General features: G+C 40.5%; 1 protein-coding gene and 1 long non-coding RNA gene across 3 annotated transcripts in view; both read right to left on the reverse strand.

Moving 5' to 3' along the window:
• Window positions 1–1,874: 1,874 nt before the first annotated feature.
• LOC127419972 (uncharacterized) lies at window positions 1,875–5,707 on the reverse strand. Its single transcript, XR_007893761.1, has 3 exons — window positions 4,741–5,707; window positions 4,104–4,364; window positions 1,875–3,947 (listed from the first exon to the last, which is right to left on the reverse strand). It is a non-coding gene; the product is annotated as an uncharacterized LOC127419972 (long non-coding RNA).
• Window positions 5,708–8,321: 2,614 nt separating this feature from the next.
• Window positions 8,322–22,584, reverse strand: part of LOC127419943 (neuron navigator 1-like) — a 184,009-nt gene continuing 169,746 nt past the window's right edge. For both annotated transcript variants that reach the window (XM_051661786.1, XM_051661785.1), the window contains 11 exons: window positions 19,943–20,147; window positions 19,730–19,827; window positions 19,546–19,638; window positions 19,265–19,433; window positions 17,004–17,239; window positions 16,554–16,708; window positions 15,939–16,010; window positions 15,586–15,782; window positions 15,262–15,380; window positions 13,867–14,070; window positions 8,322–13,777 (listed from right to left, as the gene is read on the reverse strand). In XM_051661786.1, coding sequence (XP_051517746.1) covers window positions 13,694–13,777; window positions 13,867–14,070; window positions 15,262–15,380; window positions 15,586–15,782; window positions 15,939–16,010; window positions 16,554–16,708; window positions 17,004–17,239; window positions 19,265–19,433; window positions 19,546–19,638; window positions 19,730–19,827; window positions 19,943–20,147 — 1,632 coding nt within the window. In that variant the 3' untranslated portion in view covers window positions 8,322–13,693. The remainder of the gene's footprint in view (window positions 13,778–13,866; window positions 14,071–15,261; window positions 15,381–15,585; window positions 15,783–15,938; window positions 16,011–16,553; window positions 16,709–17,003; window positions 17,240–19,264; window positions 19,434–19,545; window positions 19,639–19,729; window positions 19,828–19,942; window positions 20,148–22,584) is intronic.

Consider the following 22,584-nt stretch of genomic DNA (forward strand, 5'->3'; position numbering starts at 1 on the left):
CATACATCAACACTGCCCAGAAGTGCTGCCGACTTTTCTGGGCTCGGTCTCATCTTAGATGGAAAGTAGAACAGTGAACCTGTGTTTTTTGGTCAGATGATTCCACATTTCAAATAGTTTTTGAAAAACACAGCTGTTGTGTTCTCCGAGCCAAAGAGGAAAAGGTGTTATCCAAACTGTTATCAGCATCAGGTCCAAAAGCCAGTGTCTGTATGGGCCAGGGGTGTGACAGTGCCCATGGCATGGAATGAACCGCCACATCCTCACACGGTTCTACACCTGCACTGTAGAGAGCATCCTGACTGGCTGCATCTCCGCCTGGTACGGCAATAGCACCGCCCACAACCGCAAAGCACTGCAAAGGGTGGTGCGAACTGCCAAACACATCATCGGAGGTGAGCTTCCCTCCCTCCAGGAAATATATACAAGGCGGTGTGTGAAAAAAGCTCGGAGGATCATCAGAGACTCCAGCCACCCGAGCCATGGGCTGTTCTCACTGCTACCATCAGGTAGGCGGTATCGCAGCATCAGGACCCGCACCAGCCGATTTCATGACAGCTTCTTCCCCCAAGCAATCAGACTTCTGAACTCTTGATCTCTCACGATCAATATACATCAGCACTGCACTTTATTACCCTTACTCTTATATCTCACACCGGACTGTCATAAATTATATTATTATTATTATATTATATTCTCTCTTAACAACTGACTATCAACCGACAGCCTGAATGTCAATACAGTACAATACTGTACATTCTATATATATACTTTTTTTATATATATTTTAATTTTTAATTTTTATTGAATAATGGGTATTTATATAGTAAAAAACAAAACAAAAACAAAAAAAAAAACAAATAAAAAAAACAGCGTATTGTATACTGTACAGTGTATGTTATTATTTGTATATTGTTGAGTGTAATTATGTGTATAACAGATGTTTAAATTGTGTTGTGTTAATTTGATGTTATTGTAAATTGGTATATGTCCTATCACTGTCACGACTGCTATGTTGATTGGAACTGCACCCAAGAATTTCACACACCATTGCACTTGTGTATATGGCTGTGTGACAATAAAGTGATTTGATTTGATTGATTTGAACTCGCACATCTGTGAGAACACCATTAATGCAGACAGATGTACAAATTTTGGAGCAACATATACTGCCATCCAGCACCGTCTTTTCCAGGGAAGTCCCGGCATTTTCCAGCAGGACAACTTCAAACCACATACTGCCCGGATTTCAAGTGCATGGCTGTGTAAGCAGAGTTTGGGTGCTAGAATGTCCTGCCTGCAGTGCTGACCATCTTCAATTGAGAATGTGTGGTGCATTATTAAGCACACCATCTAGCGACGAAGACCCCGTACAGTTGTGCAGCTTAAGACCTACATAATAGATGAATGGGGGAAAATTCCACTTTCTAACTTAACAAACTTGTGTCTTCAGTGCCTAAATGCTTAAGTGTTATTAGAAGAAATGGTGATGTTTCACAGTGGTAAACACTCGACTGTCCCAACTCCAATTAAATTCACAAGGTAAAACATAATATAATGTGTAGTGGTATTGCTTTCAATATAGTAAAGGGTGAATATAATTTACAGATCATTCCTTTTTGTTTTTATTAGCATTTGTCATACTGTCCCAACTTTTTCTGAATTTGGGTTATATATGCAGTGTGACTGTCATATTCAGGGTGTGATTTTGCTTCATTTTCTGTGACAGCTGTCAGGGAGGATGAATATTTATTGGCAGGGAAAATGATTGCTGTGTCAATAGTGTATGGAGGACCAGGGCCCCATTTACTTTCAAAAGACCTGGTAAACCACATTGTTGGCCAGCCCCGTTTCAGCAGCACTTTACAAGATATCACAAATGAGGGTGTAGGGAAAGTTCTACTGGAGGTAGGATAACAGACATCCATGAGGTGATTTGTGAAAAGGTTACTCGGATATAAATTACCCCAGCATTTCAGAATTATTGTCAGTACAAAGTGCTTGACAAAGCCATGTTAAGTATTTGAATGAATTAGTTTATTTAGTTCATTTTCAGGATGGAAAACTTGTATAGCAAGGAACAAAACCATGTCAACTGACTAATTTCTTGTGATTATTTGTTCAGATTCAGTCTGCAGTTACTTTGGAGTCACTACAAGAACTAATAATGCAGAAAAGCACCATGCTTCAAACTGCTGGGTGCTTTCAACATGTGAACATATGAAAAACATACAGTTGTGGAAGAATATGTCAAGTGGTATGTGATTCCCAGAAATCAGTTATTGAAAGGTAAGACTATAACCTTACACTCCTAGTATGTGGACAGTTCTACACTGCTTCTGATTAAGAGGTTTGGCTATTCTAATCATTCATTACTGTGATGACAAATCTCAATGCGAAAGCATATAGTGACATTTTGTAGAATTGTGTTCATTCAATTTAATCCAACAGTTTGGTGAGGTCATTTTCTGTTCCAGCATGACAATGCCCCTGTGCACCAAGTGAAGAATGCCCATTGAACAACTTTGGGATGAGTTTGAACACCGAATGCAACCAACATAGATGTTCATTGGAGTTAAAGTCTGGGCTTTGTCCATGCCAGTCAAGTTCACCACACCAGCCTCACTGAATGATTTCTTTATGGACCTCACTTTGTGCACAGGGGAAAAGGGCTCTCCAAAATGTTACCACAAAGTTGAAAGCACACAATGCTATTGTATTGAGTTGCATTATGATGTCTTCGCTGGAAATAATGGAGTAATCAAACTCATTAATTAGAAGGGGGTGTCCACATACTTTGGTGATAAAGTGTAAAAAATAATAGTCAAAATTTCATCAGTCCTCAAAGCATTTTGGACCACATACTGTTAAACAATTCTAAACAATTAACTGTTGGAACAATATGATTACATTTCATACAGTTCAGTTAATCACTTAACTCTTTGTCTGCTTTGCTAGATTCAAAGATGGACTAGCCACCCTGCAGTTTCTAACAGCACTTCAGCAGCATCCTGGTGTGCTGTCTTCTGTCCTCTGCCACATTGAGAACAAGCTTATAGCAAGTGACATGGAAAACCTCTTCACAGCAGAACTCAGTCCAGCAGGAAGTAACCAGAGGCAAGAAGAATCAAAGATGCTTTGTTTCTGGTCAGATTATCTCCTCGACTGTGAAGGTTTGTTTTTGGTTTGCATACAGAAATTCTGTTTTCTGTGACTTTGTGTAAATCTATAACTATGGTGATCCTTTTTTGTTGTTTCTAGCAGTGTTGAATAGTTTAAGTCCATAACAATATACTTTTTTTTCATCCTTGTTGAACACCAGACTGAGGTGTCACTGCAGAACGTGTTGATGTTCACCACCGGCCTGACATCCCTTCCACCTGCTGGAATATCACCACTACCATGCATAGAGTTTCTTGCCACTTCACCTTTCCCAATGGCAAATACACGTGCAAACACACTTAAGTTACCAGTCTTAGATTCTTAGTCTTTTTGTGACACGCATGGATTTTGGAATTCAAAATTCTCCAGGTTTTGGATGCATTTAAATAATTTTAAATCCACAGTATGTTAGTTAGTTGTTCATGTTCTACAACCATATTTTGCGCTTTTGAATTAATATTATCCCAGTACAATTTATTCATTTTTTTAAGTTGATGCATTATGAGTTTTGCATTCGTGTATTTCTTTTCTAAGAACACTTTCATCCCATCCCAACTCAGTGGCTTGTACTTCTGTTTTGCAGAATTCTCATACTTAGAGACCTGTTATTTCCTTCATTCTGAAGTAAAGTTGCAGTGCTTCTTTCCTGTTCTCAGGCCACTGTAATTGATTTTGCTCCATTACAAATTCTAGATACTCCTGAATGTTTCAGTTGAGAGCCTTGACTCAAGGAAAGCCCTTAACTCCATTTCTTCAACTGCAAAGCCACAGTCGCTAGATCCGACCTGCAAAAGGTGGTATTTAGCATTCAGTCTGGGTTAGATGGGTTAAAACAAACTTATGGCATTGCAAAGCATCTCAACAAAAGTAACTTAAAAGGTTTGTCAACATATTATAAGAAATAAATGGCAGTATTCTGATTCAGCTTAGTATTAACTCACTTTTGGGCAATACAATTCCTATACAGCAGGACCTTTGGTCACCTGTGTGGTAGATGGTACAATTCATTTGGTATGCCCCCAGGGCATAATGAGAGTCTGAAGGGCCGAATCCTGTGCGTGTTCCAGAGCTCTACACACTCGTCCAAGTCAGTCTGCAGAATATTTTGAAAGCAGAATCAAAGGAGGCACTGGTTTTCATTGCTGCCATTAAAGTGTCCTGCATTTCTGAGGTCCTCAAAGAGTTCAAGCCAAAACTGCACCCTAGAACAGCACAAGTCAAAATTCAACATTATTGTGTTGTGATGAATTTCTTTTTTTACATGTTATTATGGGTAAGATATAATAAGTACTGCATTTTAATAGTGGAAACATGAGTACATTTGAGGCCAAAAGTTTACATACACCTAGGCTGAAAGCATTCAAATCCAATTTTCCACTATACACATCATGTGACCATACACTTCCTGTGTTAAGTCAATTATGGGGTAAATACTTTATTTACATAAAAGGTCATTTAAAAATAACAGTGTAAATAATTTTAGTTTGATTGACTAGGAGTATGTAAACTTTTTGCTAAACTATATAAATGTATGGTCACTGCATAAACATGAAAAAGAAACAAAAATAAAAAACCTACCTTCCTTTTCTAAAGATGAGCCACCATGCTGACTGAAGAACCATACATACGTAGTCTGTATGGTTGTAACGGCGGCCAGTGTCGTTCGCTGTCCCACAATCCGTTCGTAATCTCATAGGGACAACACCAAGACGCAGTATGCAGAGAATTAAGTTTTTCTCAATAGCAGCATGATAGTTGTTGGTATGCCCACTGGAAAGCCACATAATACGTCTGGAAAAGCCCTACCATCCACATGCCATAAATAGTTTGGTCCCATAGAATGATACGTCCGCCTAACAAATCTTCGGCGTGTCCTGTAATCTGTCCCTGGTGGGTGAAGTTCTCGCAGCAACCACATACATCATCACGTTTAACACGTAGCTTGTGTTTCTGCTGAAGTGCTAACCACAATGTCCGATGACCAAATAACCGTCCCGGTCCACGTAGCTCTGTTCTGATTGCTTTCCTAACATCATTCAGAGGAGAGTAGTTTTTTCTTCTAAACATTCCTACTTCATGCAGGCGTGTTTTCAGAGTGCGCAAGCTAAGCTTTATGTCGTGATATGTTGACAACATGTCCAAAATCACGACATACGAATGTCCTTCCTCGAAATATTTGCAAATTAGTTGGCTTTCATTTGGCATGGCTTCCATTTCGTTTTGAAATAATTACGCAGTTGGACAGTAGCCAATCAGGAAAAAGGGACTTGGTCTACACAACCAATCAGGTAAGAATATATAGTACCTACCCTTTCCGTTTCGACTGACTTGTGTTTTCTGACTTGTTGTTTTGTTTCCGGAATTGATTTTGTGTTTTTTCATTTGTTCTTTTGTTTTCGAATTTGTCGTTGTGTTTTCTGATTTGTTGCTGTGTCTCTGAATTGTTATTTTGTTTTTGGATTTGTCGTTGTTTTCTGATTTGTTTTGTTTTGCACCTCTCGGCCACCGTACTAAAGAGACAGTACGTCCATCCCTCACAGCCTAGTTTTTCCCATCAATAAATCAAAGATGGCGCTACTCTTAATGAGGTCTATACGGAAGCCCTGAACCGCAAGATGAAAAAAAAAAATAATAATAATAATAAAATAAAATACGGTGAAAAAAATTAAATAAAAAAGGAAGGAACTGAGCCTAAGTCTTACATTTTTTTTCTCTCTTCAAAAAAAATGTTTTCTCTCTTCCAAATTATTTTTCTCTCTCTTTTCAAAAACATTTTTTTTCTCTCTTAAAAAAAAAAAAAAAAAAAAAAAAATGCATGCGGTACCAACCTTGGCCACCAGGTGCCGCTATCAGTAAACATGTCATCTTATGCTTTTAATGCTTTCTCTGTTGCCATTTCGCTGAATAATACATTTATTATTTATTTAAGGGTTTGCAAACCTTAATCAAGACAAAATCAGGTTACATATGTTTGATATGGCATTCGCTGTCCTGTAACAACTGGAGTTGTTTTTTTGTTTGAAATTGTTGGTCTTTCTAAACCATCTATGCCATTTGCTCAGTGTTACATGGTGGAAGCGAAGGAATGTATTGAGGAAAACGGGAAACATGGGGAAATTATTATTATGTCTGTCCTTTCGAAGTGTTAGGGGTCTATCTGGTAATGTTATTATTGTTGTAAGTAATCTAATTTCTAAACGAAAAGATCATTTATAAATTAAATCCTCGTGACTGAACGGAGATGTCATGTGCAGACTTTCATGGTGGAATTTAATTATAATAATATATTTTAATATAACAAGTTGTCTATGCTTTTGAAACACACTGTCTACTGCAGAAGTGAAGAGTTCCAGATGAATGTCAAATAAATATCCAAATATTGTTGGTCTGTCTAAACATGAGCTAGACAGTTACCGATGTAAAATGCTGATCCCAAACAAATTGGTGAGGAAACACCTATAGACAACTTGTTTACATGTAATAAGCATTACATGTTTACTGATAGTGGCACCTGGTGGCTAAGGTTGGTACCGCAAGCATTTTTTGGAAGAGAGAAAAAAAAAAAAAAATTTGTAGAGAGAAAAACATTTAAGACTTAGGCTCACGAAGGAATCGAGACACTGTTTTATTTTTTATTTATTTTTTCACCTTGGGGTTCAAGGCTTCTGTAATACGAGACGCAGCGATAGAAACAAACTTGATTGCTGTGTGCCTTTCACACTATGCCCTGGTTTGAACATTTTCAGCTGTGAAAAGTACACTTTAGTTTATAACATTCATCTGATCATTATAAATGCATTTTGGCTGTAAATACTATAAACTGATCTTAATATCTACTTAAATGCTGTGCTCCACTGATGTCATTAAACCTCCATGTGAAGTTCTGGCAAGGTTAGTTTATGGTTAAAATAATACAAATTAAAAAAAGAACATTCAAGAAAGAGTTCTCAAAACCACGTACGTTCGGAACCGCACACTAATGTTGGGGGAACATTCTATGTTTGCTGGGTAGAACCAGGGTTGTACAAAGACATACATTATATGGATACTACTGTCATTAAGTATCTTGCCAAAATACTTGATTGAAAGTTTAAAAAGATCTTTAATTGTATTTGAATGTAAATTGACTATTTTTCAAAGTAAACCTTTTCTTAGCTTTAAAATTGACTGATGAAATAAAGAGACAGGAGATTTTCTCAGAGTAACTTTGATGCACAAAATTAGTAAAGAAACCTGTTTGAAGACAATTATCTCAACGTCTTCTTGATTATGTAAGGCTCTAGGACACACCAGTTTTTGAAACATACACTGATAAGCCAAAACATTATGACCACCTGCCTAATATGCTGTTGGTCCTCCGTGTGTCGCCAAAACAGACTGTACAAGACCCCTGAAGGTGTCCTATGGTATCTAGCACCAAGACATTAGCAGCAGATCCTTCAGGTCCTGTAAGTTGCGAGCTGGAGCTGCCATGTATCGGACTTGTTGGTCCAGCACATCCCACAGATGCTCAAATGGATTGAGATCTGGGGAATTTGGAGGCTAGGGCAACACCTTGAACTCTTCATCATGTTCCTCAAATTATTCCCGAACATTGTGAACCAGACGGGATAGCCTTCATTACCCTTGCGCATCGATGAGCCTTGGGTGCCCAACACCCTGTCACCGGTTTGGAGTTTGTCCCTCCTCAGACCACTGTTGGTAGGTTCTCACAACTGCTGACTGGGAGCACCCCACAAGCCTTGCCATTTAAGAGATGCTTTGAACCAGTCATCTGGCCATAACAATTTGGCCTTGTCAAAGTCACTCATGTCTTTACTCCTGCCCATTTCTCCTGCATTCAACACGTTGACTATGAGAACTGATTGTTGGCTTACCATCTAATCTACCCAGACCTTGACACGTGGCCTTGTTAGTAGATGATCAGCGTTATTCGGTTCACCTGTGAGTGGTCATAATGTTTTGGCTCATCGGTGTACTGTATCCTCAAACCAGTTACCTGAAATTGTTAAACTTGAAATTTAGCTGATTTTATAGTTGACACCGGATGATTCTAGGATTTAGCTGCTTTTAAATGTCCAGTTATAATATCCAAAATAAGTCCAAATAATATGTTCCAACTAAAACAAGAATAAAAGACCAGTGAGAAGGCATGTTAGTGTAGGGATGGCACGAGTTTATTGAAAACTTGAGTGAATATTTGATGGATGAAATTCTCTCAGATCAGCACATGCCTTTATCACCTCTTTCCAGCAGACAGTCTGTAGACTGCAAAAAATAATAATACAAAAAGACAACAACAAAAGTGTCTCATCTTAGGGCCGGATTTCCATATTTTACTGTGATTGTGGTCGCAGATGCGTTAACTATTTACAATGTTTACAATTGCAATGTTCTATACAAATATAGAAAGATTTATTAAAAGAATTAAGACAAAGCAAGATTCACGTCTTAAAAACAAACATGAAGAGATATAGTTTTTGTTTGAAATCTCAGTGGGATAGGTAGGTCCAATGTGTTTTTTCCAGACAAACAATGGTGACATACATCAACATTAAACCACCATTAAATGTGCACATTAGCTTCATCACATACCATTGTTATCTGTCATTGGTACTAATGACTGGACCCAGGCTAAAATGCTACACCAACACTGCATAGTGACAACAACCCAGAAATATGTTTTGATTAAACAGAATTCAATCATATATAGCATGTTTCACCTAAGACAAGTAGGGAAAAAAAACATGATTTTACAACGTACAGGTTTTGTATTGTTATTGTGCCTGTGTGAACATTAAACGTTACAAGTTGAAAGCAGAAAATAAATAAATTAATCAAAGCATTCCCTCTGCTAGTTAGACACCCCATTTGAGGATGTCCTAACTTTATCTGAATTCGCTAAATTCCCCTCTTATGCAAGAAAGCAAATCGGATATATCACACTACACTAAGATGACATCTTTCACACGAGGAGACATATTGATTTGGAGAGTGGGAAATGGCTTTAGTTTGTGCTAGCCGGCAAAGTAGCCTCATTTTCCATGACATTTGGAAACAAGACCACCGGCGAGCTTAAATCTCAAAGTAATTTCATAAGCAAGCATAAAAAAAGCATAGCAAATTCGCTCACATTCTTATCCTCAACAGCAAACAATCCCTTGCAAAACACATAATAGTTTAGGTATTGCAATGTCCAACAAGTTGGCTTATATTAGGCACATTTTCAAGACAAACCGTGGGGAATCGTCCCCAAATCCCCAAACGATCCGTTAGCAATTAAGGGAAGTTTATGATCATAAAATGAGCTGTTAAGACAGATTTGAGGTACTGGTGTGAAGTGAAGCACTGCTGCCACTTTCCTTAGATTTGTTTTTTGAGTTGTTGTGGTCAACTTATGGATAAGCCAATTCAATACCTTGTACGATCCGGAAGAGAATAAAGAGGACACTTTTCAGAGGAAAATGTTTACATAGGCAACATGACTTTGTGGCAGTTAACCTGCAGGAAAGGCGATGAAGAGAGATGACTGTGAAATTCCATTGTTACTGAGAAAATCCTCACTGTAATGTAAGTCTAACAAGACACATACAGTTTATATTTATCATATTTAATCCTTGCAGTGTTAATTCTACTGTATACCTTTTTTTGCTTTTTTCCGGCTTTTTTTTCTTCTTCTTGAAAATCCTATTTACAAATGTCAGACTAAGATGCTGTAGTAAAAAAAATCTTACAAAAGACCTTTATAAAACACTTCTCTGATTATATGTCTGACAGTAACAGGACACTTAAACACAAGAGCAAGCATCATCAAGAGCAATAGGCGTGTTGGCAAACATAGCATTTTTCATTTTTTTCATAGCAGATATCACCAATTTACATTCTGCGTACAATAAAATTTGACATTGATAGTGTTACTACTAACACCAGTTAGTACACGTAACTGACACATTCAATTTCAATTATGTCATAGTAAAATTTTAGGTAAAAGATAACTTTGCTCTTGTAGATTTGTTGCCAGCACATCCTTTGTGCGTCTCATGATAAGGTGCCTTTTTAAACTTCTTCATTATTTTCCTCAAAGTTAAAGTTTTCATGCGCGTACAGTTCTGGGCACCTGTAATCATTAGTTACAGTCAACCAATCATTATTATTATGTGTGTTTAATCACAAGTTTTTTGTTAATATTTTGTCATTATTACAGTTACGGATTATTAAAATGATTTGAGAAATTCTAAAAGACCTAGAGTCACGTTGGGTTCCTTTGACTTGCCATTACCCTAAATTAAGATTGGCTACACTGTTACAGAAAACCAAGGACACAAGTGCATGTAAATCTATAATCTAACACGGATGTTATTTCACTTTGAACCTCCAGTATTTACAAAAGGCATTTGTTTAAACCACTTTGGCTTTGTTCACACTGCACACAATTCTGATTTGTTTTTCAGATCCAGTATTCAGAACTGACTGTATGCACTTATATTTTGCAAGATGGACCCATTTGTTCAGGCAGTGTAGTTAATACCAATATATCTAAATCAGTTGTACTGATGTACGGCAACTAAAAATCAAAAATCAAACTTGGTCAGTGTGAACCAAGTCATTGATTATCTTGATGGTCCATGAGCACCTTGGGGACCTAAGGTCAAAGTTCAAGCACACAAAAGTAAGTACTGAAGATAAGGCCAGAAACATACTCTACACGTCTTGTGTGAAAGGCATTCTGTCATATCTGTCCACTTGTTATCGGATCACCTGAGATGGATGTTAATCCTAGGTTTTAACAGAGCCTGAATGCATTATTATTTATGTACCTAGCTATAAACATATCGACTTTAAAGCTGAAGTATGTAATTTCTGCGACAGTAGCGCCACCGAATGGAATTGCAAAAATAAACAATGTTTTCAAAACATTTCCGAATACACACTTCATCTGCCATTGGTCAAACAGAGATAGTCCCACCCCCAACTCATGCCATTGGTTGAGTAATGTTGTTCAGCCAGGTCTAAGCCGGTCACTCTTAACAAACCTAGGAATTTTTATAGTGCCACAGAGTATTTACATTTTTTGAGACAATTAACCTATGAATGGCTTACTTATAGTTGTCTCTGCATATTAAGCTGGGATAAAAGAAAGTATTTTAACACTGAAAAAGTTACAAACTTCAGCTTTAACTAACTTGCAAGATCTCTTTCTTCGGCAGGACAGTAGTTGAAAGAGAAAACTGCAACAATGCTAATACGCTAATGCCCTCTATATTGCCCCTTGTGGCAACACTGAGAATGCAATTCATATTTGCATTCAATATGACAGATTTCAAAATGCAACGAGAAGTGAAATGGAGCTTGTGCAGCTAGATGCATTTGCATTCACATACGTGGACAGAGTATGTTTCGGGCCTAAGCCGTTGTATACTGCTCCAATGCACCTGTTAGCAGCACCTCTGTTATTGTCCCTCATGAAGTCTTTACTCTTAATTGAAAGCTATGAATCAAAGTGCATCTTCTCAGCAGCTGTTGTCTACAGTCTACATCTGTCTCCTTCATGTCTCCGTGTTTGAGGGAAGTGTTAAATGCTACCTGGTTATGGGTATGTACTGCACCTTGAAACTGCATCACTTTGCAACTGTGAGGTAATAAATAGTATATTCAGATTTCTATGGAACTGACTTGATATATGAAGGCTTTCTTTTAAGGCTGGATTCTAAGCACCATCTTGTATGACATTTTGCATCCATTGAGTTAGTTCAAATGGCGTGGCACTGTAACTGCACCTTTGTGTACAGGGTTCAGGTGACTTTATGATGAGTGGAGTAGATACTCTGGGAAATATGTCTACAGAATAAATATATTTTGGTCCATATGGTCAGATATTACCAATAAAAAATAAAATAAAAATGGTGCCCAATATGGTAGACAAGAAGATCTCTCATCTTCACAATCATCTGATCTCCACAATCCTCAGTTGCAAGTATTGCCATGCACTTGCAGATTAGATAAGCTAAGGAAGGTCCAATTAATACAACAGTGCAAAAAAGATTCTTGCTCAGATCTGGTAGGATAAGCTCTTCTGTTTTTCTTTTAGTTGGAGAGTTTCATCGACCTTGAAGTGAAAGATCTTAAGAGTTCCTTTTCTGACTCCCACAAACTTTCTTAAGGAGACAAGGGAGGTGCAAATGTACAGGACAGTTTATACACTATATTGCCAAAAGTATTCGCTCACCCATCCAAATAATTGAATTCAGGTGTTCCAATCACTTCCATGGCCACAGGTATATAAAATGAAGCACCCAGGCATGCAGACTGCTTCTACAAACATTTGTGAAAGAATGGGCCGCTCTCAGGAGCTCAGTGAATTCCAGCGTGGTACTGTGATAGGATGCCACCTGTGCAACAAGTCCAGTCGTGAAATTTCCTCGCTACTACATATTCCACAGTCAACTGTCAGTGGTATTATAACAAAGTGGAAGCGATCGGGAATGACAGCAACTCAGCCACGAAGTGGTAGGCCACGTAAAATGACAGAGCGGGGTCAGCGGATGCTGAGGCGCATAGTGCGCAGAGGTCGCCAACTTTCTGCAGAGTCAATCGCTACAGACCTCCAAAGTTCATGTGGCCTTCAGATTAGCTCAAGAACAGTGCGTAGAGAGCTTCATGGAATGGGTTTCCATGGCCGAGCAGCTGCATCCAAGCCATACATCACCAAGTGCAATGCAAAGCGTCGGATGCAGTGGTGTAAAGCACGCCGCCACTGGACTCTAGAGCAGTGGAGACGCGTTCTCTGGAGTGACGAATCACGCTTCTCCATCTGGCAATCTGATGGACGAGTCTGGGTTTGGCGCTTGCCAGGAGAACGGTACTTGTCTGACTTCATTGTGCCAACTGTGAAGTTTGGTGGAGGGGGGATTATGGTGTGGGGTTGTTTTTCAGGAGCTGGGCTTGGCCCCTTAGTTCCAGTGAAAGGAACTCTGAATGCTTCAGCATACCAAGAGATTTTGGACAATTCCATGCTCCCAACTTTGTGGGAACAGTTTGGGGATGGCCCCTTCCTGTTCCAACATGACTGCGCACCAGTGCACAAAGCAAGGTCCATAAAGACATGGATGAGCGAGTTTGGTGTGGAAGAACTTGACTGGCCTGCAGAGAGTCCTGACCTCAACCCAATAGAGCACCTTTGGGATGAATTTGAGCGAAGACTGTGAGCCAGGCCTTCTTGTCCAACATCAGTGTCTGACCTCACAAATGCGCTTCTGGAAGAATGGTCAAAAATTCCCATAAATACACTCCTAAACCTTGTGGAAAGCCTTCCCAGAATAGTTGAAGCTGTTATAGCTGCAAAGGGTGGGCCGACGTCATATTAAACCCTATGGATTAAGAATGGGATGTCACTTAAGTTCATATGCGTCTAAAGGCAGGTGAGCGAATACTTTTGGCAATATAGTGTATATATATATATATATATATATATATATATATATATATATATATATATAACAGCACAAGCCTTTAGTGAGTGCTTCAGTTCATCCTAGAAATTGGGGTTGCCTGAAATGTCCCGTTCCGGTGATTCAATGTAGTTGGCAGACTCCTGGAGTTTCAGCAGCATAGCCATCTTAAAGAAGAACATAACATGGACAGTTCATAAAAACACATTCATACTTATTAAAGCAAAGCTCTGGTGTTGCTGAATTGGACACTCACCAGTGGATCTGACTCCATGGTGGGCAGTGAAGTGTCTTTGCTTGACCTGTTGTCACTGAGCTGTTGTGTTGGAGCAGCGTTTGGGCTTGTGGTTGGGGGAGGAAGGTGAAAGAGTTTGGCCTGGTCCTGTTGAGCTGAAGGCCAGGGCAGCGTGTCCCTCACCCACTCCACAGGATCCTCCCATGCTGCTTTCTGACCATGGACCTGCAACACGAGAGCGCATACTGTAGATTGATCTCCATGAATGGCACTACACTGCAACATTTAAATAATGTACGTATTTATACAATATTGTGACCATAATGTACTTTTTAATTCTAAAGGCCACAACCTGAGGTCTCATTGTCTCCTACAGATGCCCACACTCATCTGATGCATTTTATGCACAAAAATGGCTGAGCTAACAGAAAATCTGCTTTCAGTCTGATTAGCTGGCTTATGCAACTTCAGTTTTTAATGTACAGCCAGTCACAAACAGACACTGCTGTGCAATTATTTGAATGTTTTTTTTTGTTTTGTTTTTTCAGCTGGTCTATTGTTGTGGTTTCAACTACGATCTTCACATTTACTCGCCCTTAAACAGCTTGTTAAAACAAAATAAACTGTGGTTGGTAACTTTACATGTCGGTCAGACAACTTTATGCTGATGGTCAAAAGCCAGACAAAAGGCACCAATACACTAGTAGTGAAATCAAAGAATGAATGGGTGTGACATCATTTTGAACAAAATCTGGCCAAAAAGAAGCTGTTTTTGAGTTTGTTGCAGTGGTTTGAAACAACTTGCCAGCGTGGACTCTCAGGAAAATTTCATAGTGACTGCTAAACATCTTTTTATTGCCCTTGGTCCACATTATTGGTGGGTTTGAATGGGTGCTCCACCTACTTCGACATCTTTTCACTCTATTGTTTAATATAAGGCTTCATTTATGTGCTTTCTGAAGCCGAAAGCCATTCACACTTCTACCCAGAGTGAGATTTGGATCTTCTTTTGTCTGTTTTCTGCCCATTAACACTCTTTTATACACCCATCTTTGCAGTAGTAGTATCAGTGTCATCATAAAATGCAGAATGTAAACATGACAAATTACACATAATCTACAGCAAAAATATTTCTTTAAATCATCATTGAGTGGTTAAAACAGCTGATCTCATTTGGATTCTATTCTATTCTAGGAAGCATGTAGTCATTGATGACACATTTTAATTACATTATTTAATGTTCTACATGTAGTCTTGTGCATTTCATATTTAAATGCTCCTCTAAATGCTTCACCAGCAGCATGAGTGGTGTCTGAATGTTCACAAATAGTTAACTGTTTTGACCTTTCTAGCTCAGAGCGAAGAACGAAGTAGAACTTTGCCATGAGTATATTGGAGCCTTAAGCTCTCTCTTACCTTCACACCATCCTTGGCTCCCTCCTGCAGATAAGGAATAATGGACTGGTTCCAGAGGTCAATAAACCAGGACCGAAACTCTGGTAATGACACTGGACAGGACAGAAAGAAGCAAGGACCTGCAGAGACAAGAACAATAGCTGAGATCTTTTTGGATCTTTTTTGAAAGTCTGTAGTGCATAACTGAACAGAAAAATTCCAAAACAGCATTTGAAAAGTGTGTAAAGATGTTTTTGCTACTTTAATTTATAAAGAACAAAATATAACTGATAACTTCAAAACAGCAATATGTGGAACAGATATGAAGAACAACTTATGTTGTACCTATGAGGAAATCTGAGGTGCTGTGTTTCTCCAGGAAGGTATGGAGATGATACCAGAGTTTAGGTATCCAGTCTAGAACCCTTAGAACCTCATTTCTGTGAACTGTGCACTCATCCTCCGTTTCGATCAACTTCCTGTGCAAGTACCGCACTAAGAACCCATTTGCAGGCTCCACGTTGTTGGAGAAGGTGACCATTCTGCAGAAAATAGGAAAATCTTAAATGAGGAAGATGCTGAATATGGAATTTCAGATATGATATTTATTCAGGATGACATTACTATACAATAATCCACTTATTCAATTCAACTTGAATTAAATATCTCAAGACATGAGGCTTCTTGTTGGAGCTTACCTAAAGCTGAGATGCAAACCATGATTGGATGACATCTTAACAGGCTGATTGGTTGCTCCAATGACATATGGGCTGCAATAAATATCCAAGGTAAATTATAAATAATTATGGAAAAAATATCAATAAAATTGCTTCTCATAAAACACTATTCCTGTCTTGTAAAATGGTGAATCTCACAAAACCTGCTCAAAAGTCTTAATGGTCCTAAAAACAGTATTTTCTTCATGCTAAATCTAATTTCTCCATCCATCTGTTCATCTTCTATAGCCACTTGTCCTATGTAGGGTCACGGGTAGTGCTGGAGCCTATCCCAGCTGTCTCGGGCCGAGGCAGGGAAACACCCTGGACAGGTGTCCAGTCCATCACAGGGCTAACACACACAGACATACACATTGTCACTCACACCTATGGGCAATTTTACAGCCTCCAATTCACTTAACCTGCACGTTTTTGGACTGTGGTGGAAACCGGAGCAAGGGAAGAACATGCAAACTCCACACAGAAATGCCCTGGATGACCTGGGACTCGAACCGGGGACATTCTTGGTGTGAGGAGACAGTGCTACACACTGAGAAAAGCATACAGCTTCCTGAACACAGCAGTTTTCACACTCACCATTTGTGATATTTGCAGGTTAGTGCGCTGTTCACCAGGTCAGTAATGGAAGATGCATCACTGACATCATCCAAGATTATGACCAATGGAATGTCCTCAGTGCCACAATCTCTGTCAATCTGATTGGCCAGATTAGACAAGTACAATTGGAGATCCTGGAGGAGAGAAGTCTGATGTGAGAGTTGTACAATGGCTTACTACACAACACATCAGTTTGCAGGGTTCAAATTATCCAGCATCTGATCTTCTGGAAAACCTGGGTCCAGATTCATGAAATATTAAGAATTAAATTCTTTTTAACTACTATTTACTTCTTATTTTCTAACTTAAAAAGTTAATAATATTTTACTTATTATTTCTTACTCATAATATATCCTAAGAACTTTCCTAATTTTCTTCTTCAAAAGACTTTTCGTGAATCCGGCCCCTGATTTCCAGGCAGCGCTTTACCTTGCATGTCTGTTGGTGCATGTTGAAGGTGGTGATAAGGCCAGGGCCGGGCTCGCGGCCGCTCCTCTCCAGCAGGTACTCAGCCAGGCGGGTGGTGAGGTAGGTCTTTCCTGTGCCGCTGGGACCTGAGAGGACCAGCCTTCGGTGCTTTAGCAGCAGGCTGATGTAGTGCTGCATCATAGGCTTGGGGATGAGTGTCTCAAACACTAGACTGTCCACACACTTCTCTTTAAAACCTGCAACAGAGAAGAACAGGGGGTCAGCTGTGAGGAAAAGAGAGATAAAGTGAGACATAAAGTAAGGTAGAAATATTAAGCACAATAGAAAGGAACAGACTTGGGGAAAGTATTAAACAGAAAGATTGAGATTCTATAAAGCAACACTGCGTCCTAATAAGCGCAACACAACAAAGGTCAAGCGATGAATCACATTACATTACATATGAATTTGAGTTTCTCCTGGCCTGCCTGAAGACATTATGCTGGTTGCATGGTTTGTATTTTTGTTGTATCACGCCAAAAAAAAAAAAAAAAAAAAAAATTGTCATGTATATTTTAAATTAAATATAAGTAAAAACCTAACAACTGGAAAAACTGAAACTAAACTAAAATATATGTCCATGTCTCCAGAACAAAATAAAACAAAAATGACCAAATATAATTTCAAGTTTTTGATACACAATATATAATATTAATATTTAATATATAAATATAGTAATATTATATTATTATTTTATTATTTTAATAATTTATACATCTTTACTATCCACACTCATTAACCCTTTATACCTCAGGTCTTTATTGGCCCGCGACCTCATTCAACCCCTTGTACCGTATCCATTTTCTAGAGTTATGTCTATACCTCTTTAATATTCCTCAACCTTTCTCTTATGAAGTGCAACCAAAAAAAAGAAAAAGAAAAAAAAAGGCTAAATTGTAAAAAAAAAAAAAAAATATATATATTTCCTTTAGAACTGCTTGATTACCAAAAGTGCATAGGGTCATTAAAGACCCTAGACATGTGATAGTCACAGGTTTTTTTTTTTTTTTTGTGCTTCCATATATCATATTTTTATATCACAGGATATATACTTATTTGTTACAAGAGCAATAAGTACTATATTCATACAAATGACTACTATATCACGTACTATATCAATGGTGAATTATCAGTATTCCAAAGGCGTGTACACACAGATTATGTTATTTCCTCCTCAAGGTGGCGCTGATTTTTCAGTGATTGACTTGATTTCCATTTAACATTGCTATTTGACGAAGAAGCAATGTGGAAGTAAACCATAGCAAGTGTAACACATGAACAGTATGATTTGGCTATTGTCATGTGGGTGTACTACAGAAATTATGTAAATTGTTCGTCTAGAATCAAAAAGTGCCTGAGAAAATACATATGTGTTGCTTATGTGTAGATAATGTGTAGATGTGTAGCTTAATATGTGACAGCCAGTTGCGTCTCATAAAACTTCAGTGTGGCAGTAATGAACCCTGTTCTATATTTGTTGCATCATTTCTTTAATATATGAAAAACAAAAACATACAAATATATCAGAATATATTCTTTTGTATTATTTTCTAATTGTCTTGAAAATGTTTTGAAAATTTGACACTATCTGGGCATTTTGTTGATCTAGTCTCTAAAGACCCAGATGTCTACTGAAACGCACATGAATTTAAGGGTTAAACTTGAAAATAGCACTAGATAGCAATAATACCACACGTCTCTGATAAATTTAACAACTTTAAACATATTTAAATGATATCAGTTAATGAATTAACTTCTGCAGCCCTAAATACTAAAACTTTAAATAAATAAATAAAATAAATAAATAAATTAATTAAAAAAAAAAAAAAAATATATATATATATATATATATATATATATATATATATATATATATATATATATATATATATATCCACATACACACACACACACACACACTGAATATTTAAAAGCTAAACTAATATTTATATAATGAAAACTATACTAAGTATAAAGGAAAAAGTAAAACATGAATGAAAACTAAATTAAAAATTCAAAACTAGCATGCTGGGTTGCTCTGCCCAGTAACATCTCATTGGTCCAAATTCCTGCTCTACACAGCTGTATATTAAACATCCAATATGTTCTGATCGACAGTGCAGAAAAAAATACTTGAGGAAACTTTTGTACAAGTTAGAACAAAAAAAGGTGCAAAAGATAAAAGTGCTACAGAGTTAGAGTTTTAAAGCATGACTTTGCACCTTTGAGGGCAACAGTGACGAGTCCCAGACCCTTTATTAAACTGTCCCATGGTGAGCTCGATGGGGCTTCTGTTCCAATCACCCTCCCGCTCTGATTAATACTGTAACTGTGGATGGAGTCTACAGACAGCCCCATACTTGCACCAGGGTCCACCTGGCAGATGTAGTCCTAATGTAGGAAGAGAAACAGCATATTAGAAGAGCTACACCAACAGTACATATTCCACCATAAGCAGAGAGATGCATTATGGTAAGGTTTTAAGTATGTAATGAGATCTCACCTTAAAAATAGTGGAGATGACTGTGTCTAATGTAGACCAATCAGTCTTCCCATTAATTTTCACAGAGCCGATGTAGAAATCTCGTTGCCTCATCTGTTAATTGTCCATCACAATGCTTATTTAGTCAATGGGTGCTCATTTTCACTAATAAGAACTATTTTTAATGCTATTTCCATGTATTTACCTCTCTATACACTTGCTGGTCAGCTATTCGGACCACCACACGTGTAAAGACCTCATCCCTTTGAGACGATATGCTCAGTGACTCCATAGGGGCAATGTCTACAAACACAGAGACAATGATATCACAAATTTCACTCAATGTCCCATTTACACATGCTTGGTAGAATCTTGCTTTCACTTTTAAGGCCCTAAAATGTGACTTAAAGAAACTCACCAGGGCTGGTGCATTCATTGAGGCTGAGGCTGAAGGACTTGGTGAGAGTCATGGGTGGTTTGGTTTGGCTGGAGTTGAGGAGGTTGGACAGGCCAGAAGGTTGGGAGGTGGAGGTTGTGGGAGGGCCACAAGGCAGGACAAGGGAGGATGGGGCACTCCCTGTTTTCAGCTGGTCGTTCTCTGCCTTGAGATTCTCCACCATCATCTACGAGAAAGTTGGTAATTCAATTTCACTGTGTAAGACCAATTAGTTTACTGGCAACGTTTTTGTTCATATCCTGAACTAACGTCGCACGGCGAGTCTGGCTTCTTGTTCAGAGCTTGTGAAGATGATGAGCTCTCGAGCGCAGCATTGGAGAGCGGGCTTGTCCAGTCGGACGCAGAAGCCTCAGCTGGGCTTCCCCCTTCGGGGACGATCACCCAGTCACAGGCCGATGCCGAAATGACGGACATGCTTTCCTGGGCGGCCGCGAGCGTCGGGCTAGAGTGGAACCCTCCACTCTCCCCTGAACCCTTGTGGGTTGATGATTGGTTTCTGGGCTCGTGGCGCCGCTCAAAGCAGCCGTGCCCCGCTCCAGTACCATTCTTCCCGGAAGTGCATGAGGAGCTGACGAAGTCATGGGAGGCCCGGCCCCGACTCCGCAGTTCCCCCGCTCTCACTACCCTCGATGGCGGGGCGGCCGAGGGCTATACGGCGATTCCCCCGGTGGATAAGGTGCTCGCGGTGCACTTATGACCGCAGAGCGCCGCCACCTGGCATGGACGCCCTAAGCTCCCATCCAAGCCCTGTAGGCTCACGTCGTCCCTGACGGCTAAGGCCTACAGTGCCGCTGGACAAGCCACCTCTGTCCTGCACACCATGGCTCTCCTGTAGGTCCACCAAGCCAAGGCGCTGAAAGAACTGCACGAGGGTAGTTCTGCTCATCGCCAAGGGCGTCCCCCTGCGGTGACTGCACCGGCGTGGAGCCCACCGCAGGAAGCCGACACCACCCGTCTCACAGCCGGTGCCGAAGAACCCACGGAGGTCCTCGAAGCGCCCCTGAGACGGGTAACCCAGGGACAAGGGAACCCACTTACGTGGAGCTGGTAGAAAGACCACTCCATCCCCCGGTGGAGGGCCGGGTGGAAAATCTTTTGTTGCCTTTTTGCTTGATTTCGCCGCACGCCCAAGTGGCTGCGGTACCCAACAGTTCAGCAAAAGAGCGGCTTCCTTCCTCCCTGGGTCACATATCCGGTGTGTACGGTCGTCACCACGACAACCGTCCACGGGGTTTTTCTTGAAGGATTGGCGCTCCAGCGGTGCCCTTTCCGCCCCTGAGCGCCCAGCTGTGGCACACAGCCACCCCCCGATGTGGCAGTCTCCACGGGTTACTCTGCCCCGCCGCGAGGCCCCACCTGCCGGTACGTCCGACGACGTTGTCCCCTTGGTCCCCCTCGCGCGGAATTTGGACGCTTGACTCACGCTTTCCAATCCGTCGCGGTGGCTGATCCGGACCGTCCGACTCGGCTACGCGATTCAGTTCGCCAGGCGCCCGCCCAGGTTCAGCGGTATTCATTTCACCTTGGTCAAGCGCGAAAACGCTGCCACCCTGCGCGTGGAGATCGCTACCCTCCTACGGAAGGACGCGACAGAACCTGTCCCTCCAGCCGAGATGAAGGAAGGATTTTACAGCCCCTACTTCATCGTACCGAAAAAAGGCGGTGGGTTGCGGCCAATCTTGGACCTGCAAGTACTGAACCGGGCTTAACACAGACTCCCGTTCAAGATGCTGACGCAAAGACGCATTCTGACGAGCGTCCGGCATCAAGATTGGTTTGCGGTGGTAGACCTGAATGACGCGTACTTTCACGTCTCGATCCTTCCTCGACACAGACCCTTCCTGCGGTTCACGTTCGAGGGTCAGGCGTATCAGTATAAAGTCCTCCTTTTTGGCCTGTCCCTGTCTCCTCGCGTCTTTACGAAGATCGCAGAGGCTGCCCTTGCCCAGTTAAGGGAGGTGGGCATTCGCATTCTCAACTATCTCGACGACTGGCTAATCCTAGCTCACTCTCGAGATGTGTTATGCGCACACAGGGACCTGGTGCTCTCACACCTCAGCCGACTAGGGCTTCGGGTCAACTGGGAAAACAGCAAGCTCCTCCTGGTTCAGAGCATCTCTTTTCTCGGTTTGGAGTTGGCTCCTTGATGGCACGCCTACGAACGAGCGTGCCCAGTCAGTGCTGGCCTGTTTGAAGGCTTTCAAGAAAGGAACATCGGTTCCACTGAAACTTTTTCAGAGGCTCCTGGGGCATATGGCATCCTAGGCAGTGGACACCCCGCTCGGGTTGATGCATATGAAGCCGCATCAGCACTGGCTCCAGACTCGAGTCCTGAGACGGGCATGGCGCCACGGGACACACCGTGTGGCCATTACATCGGTCTGTCACCGTCTTTTCAGCCCTTGGACCGACCTCTCATTTCATACGAGCAGGTGTTCCTCTAGAACTGGTCTCCAGGTGCGTCGTGGTCACGACAGACGCCTCCAAGACGGGCTGGGGTGCTTTTTGCAATGGGCACGCAGCTGCCGTCCTCTGGATGGGTCCACGACTGCATTGGCACATCAACTGCCTCGAGTTACTGGCGATTCTGCTTGCCCTGCCGA

This window comes from Myxocyprinus asiaticus, chromosome 29 (assembly GCF_019703515.2).
Source record: "Myxocyprinus asiaticus isolate MX2 ecotype Aquarium Trade chromosome 29, UBuf_Myxa_2, whole genome shotgun sequence".
Lineage (NCBI taxonomy): Eukaryota > Metazoa > Chordata > Actinopteri > Cypriniformes > Catostomidae > Myxocyprinus > Myxocyprinus asiaticus.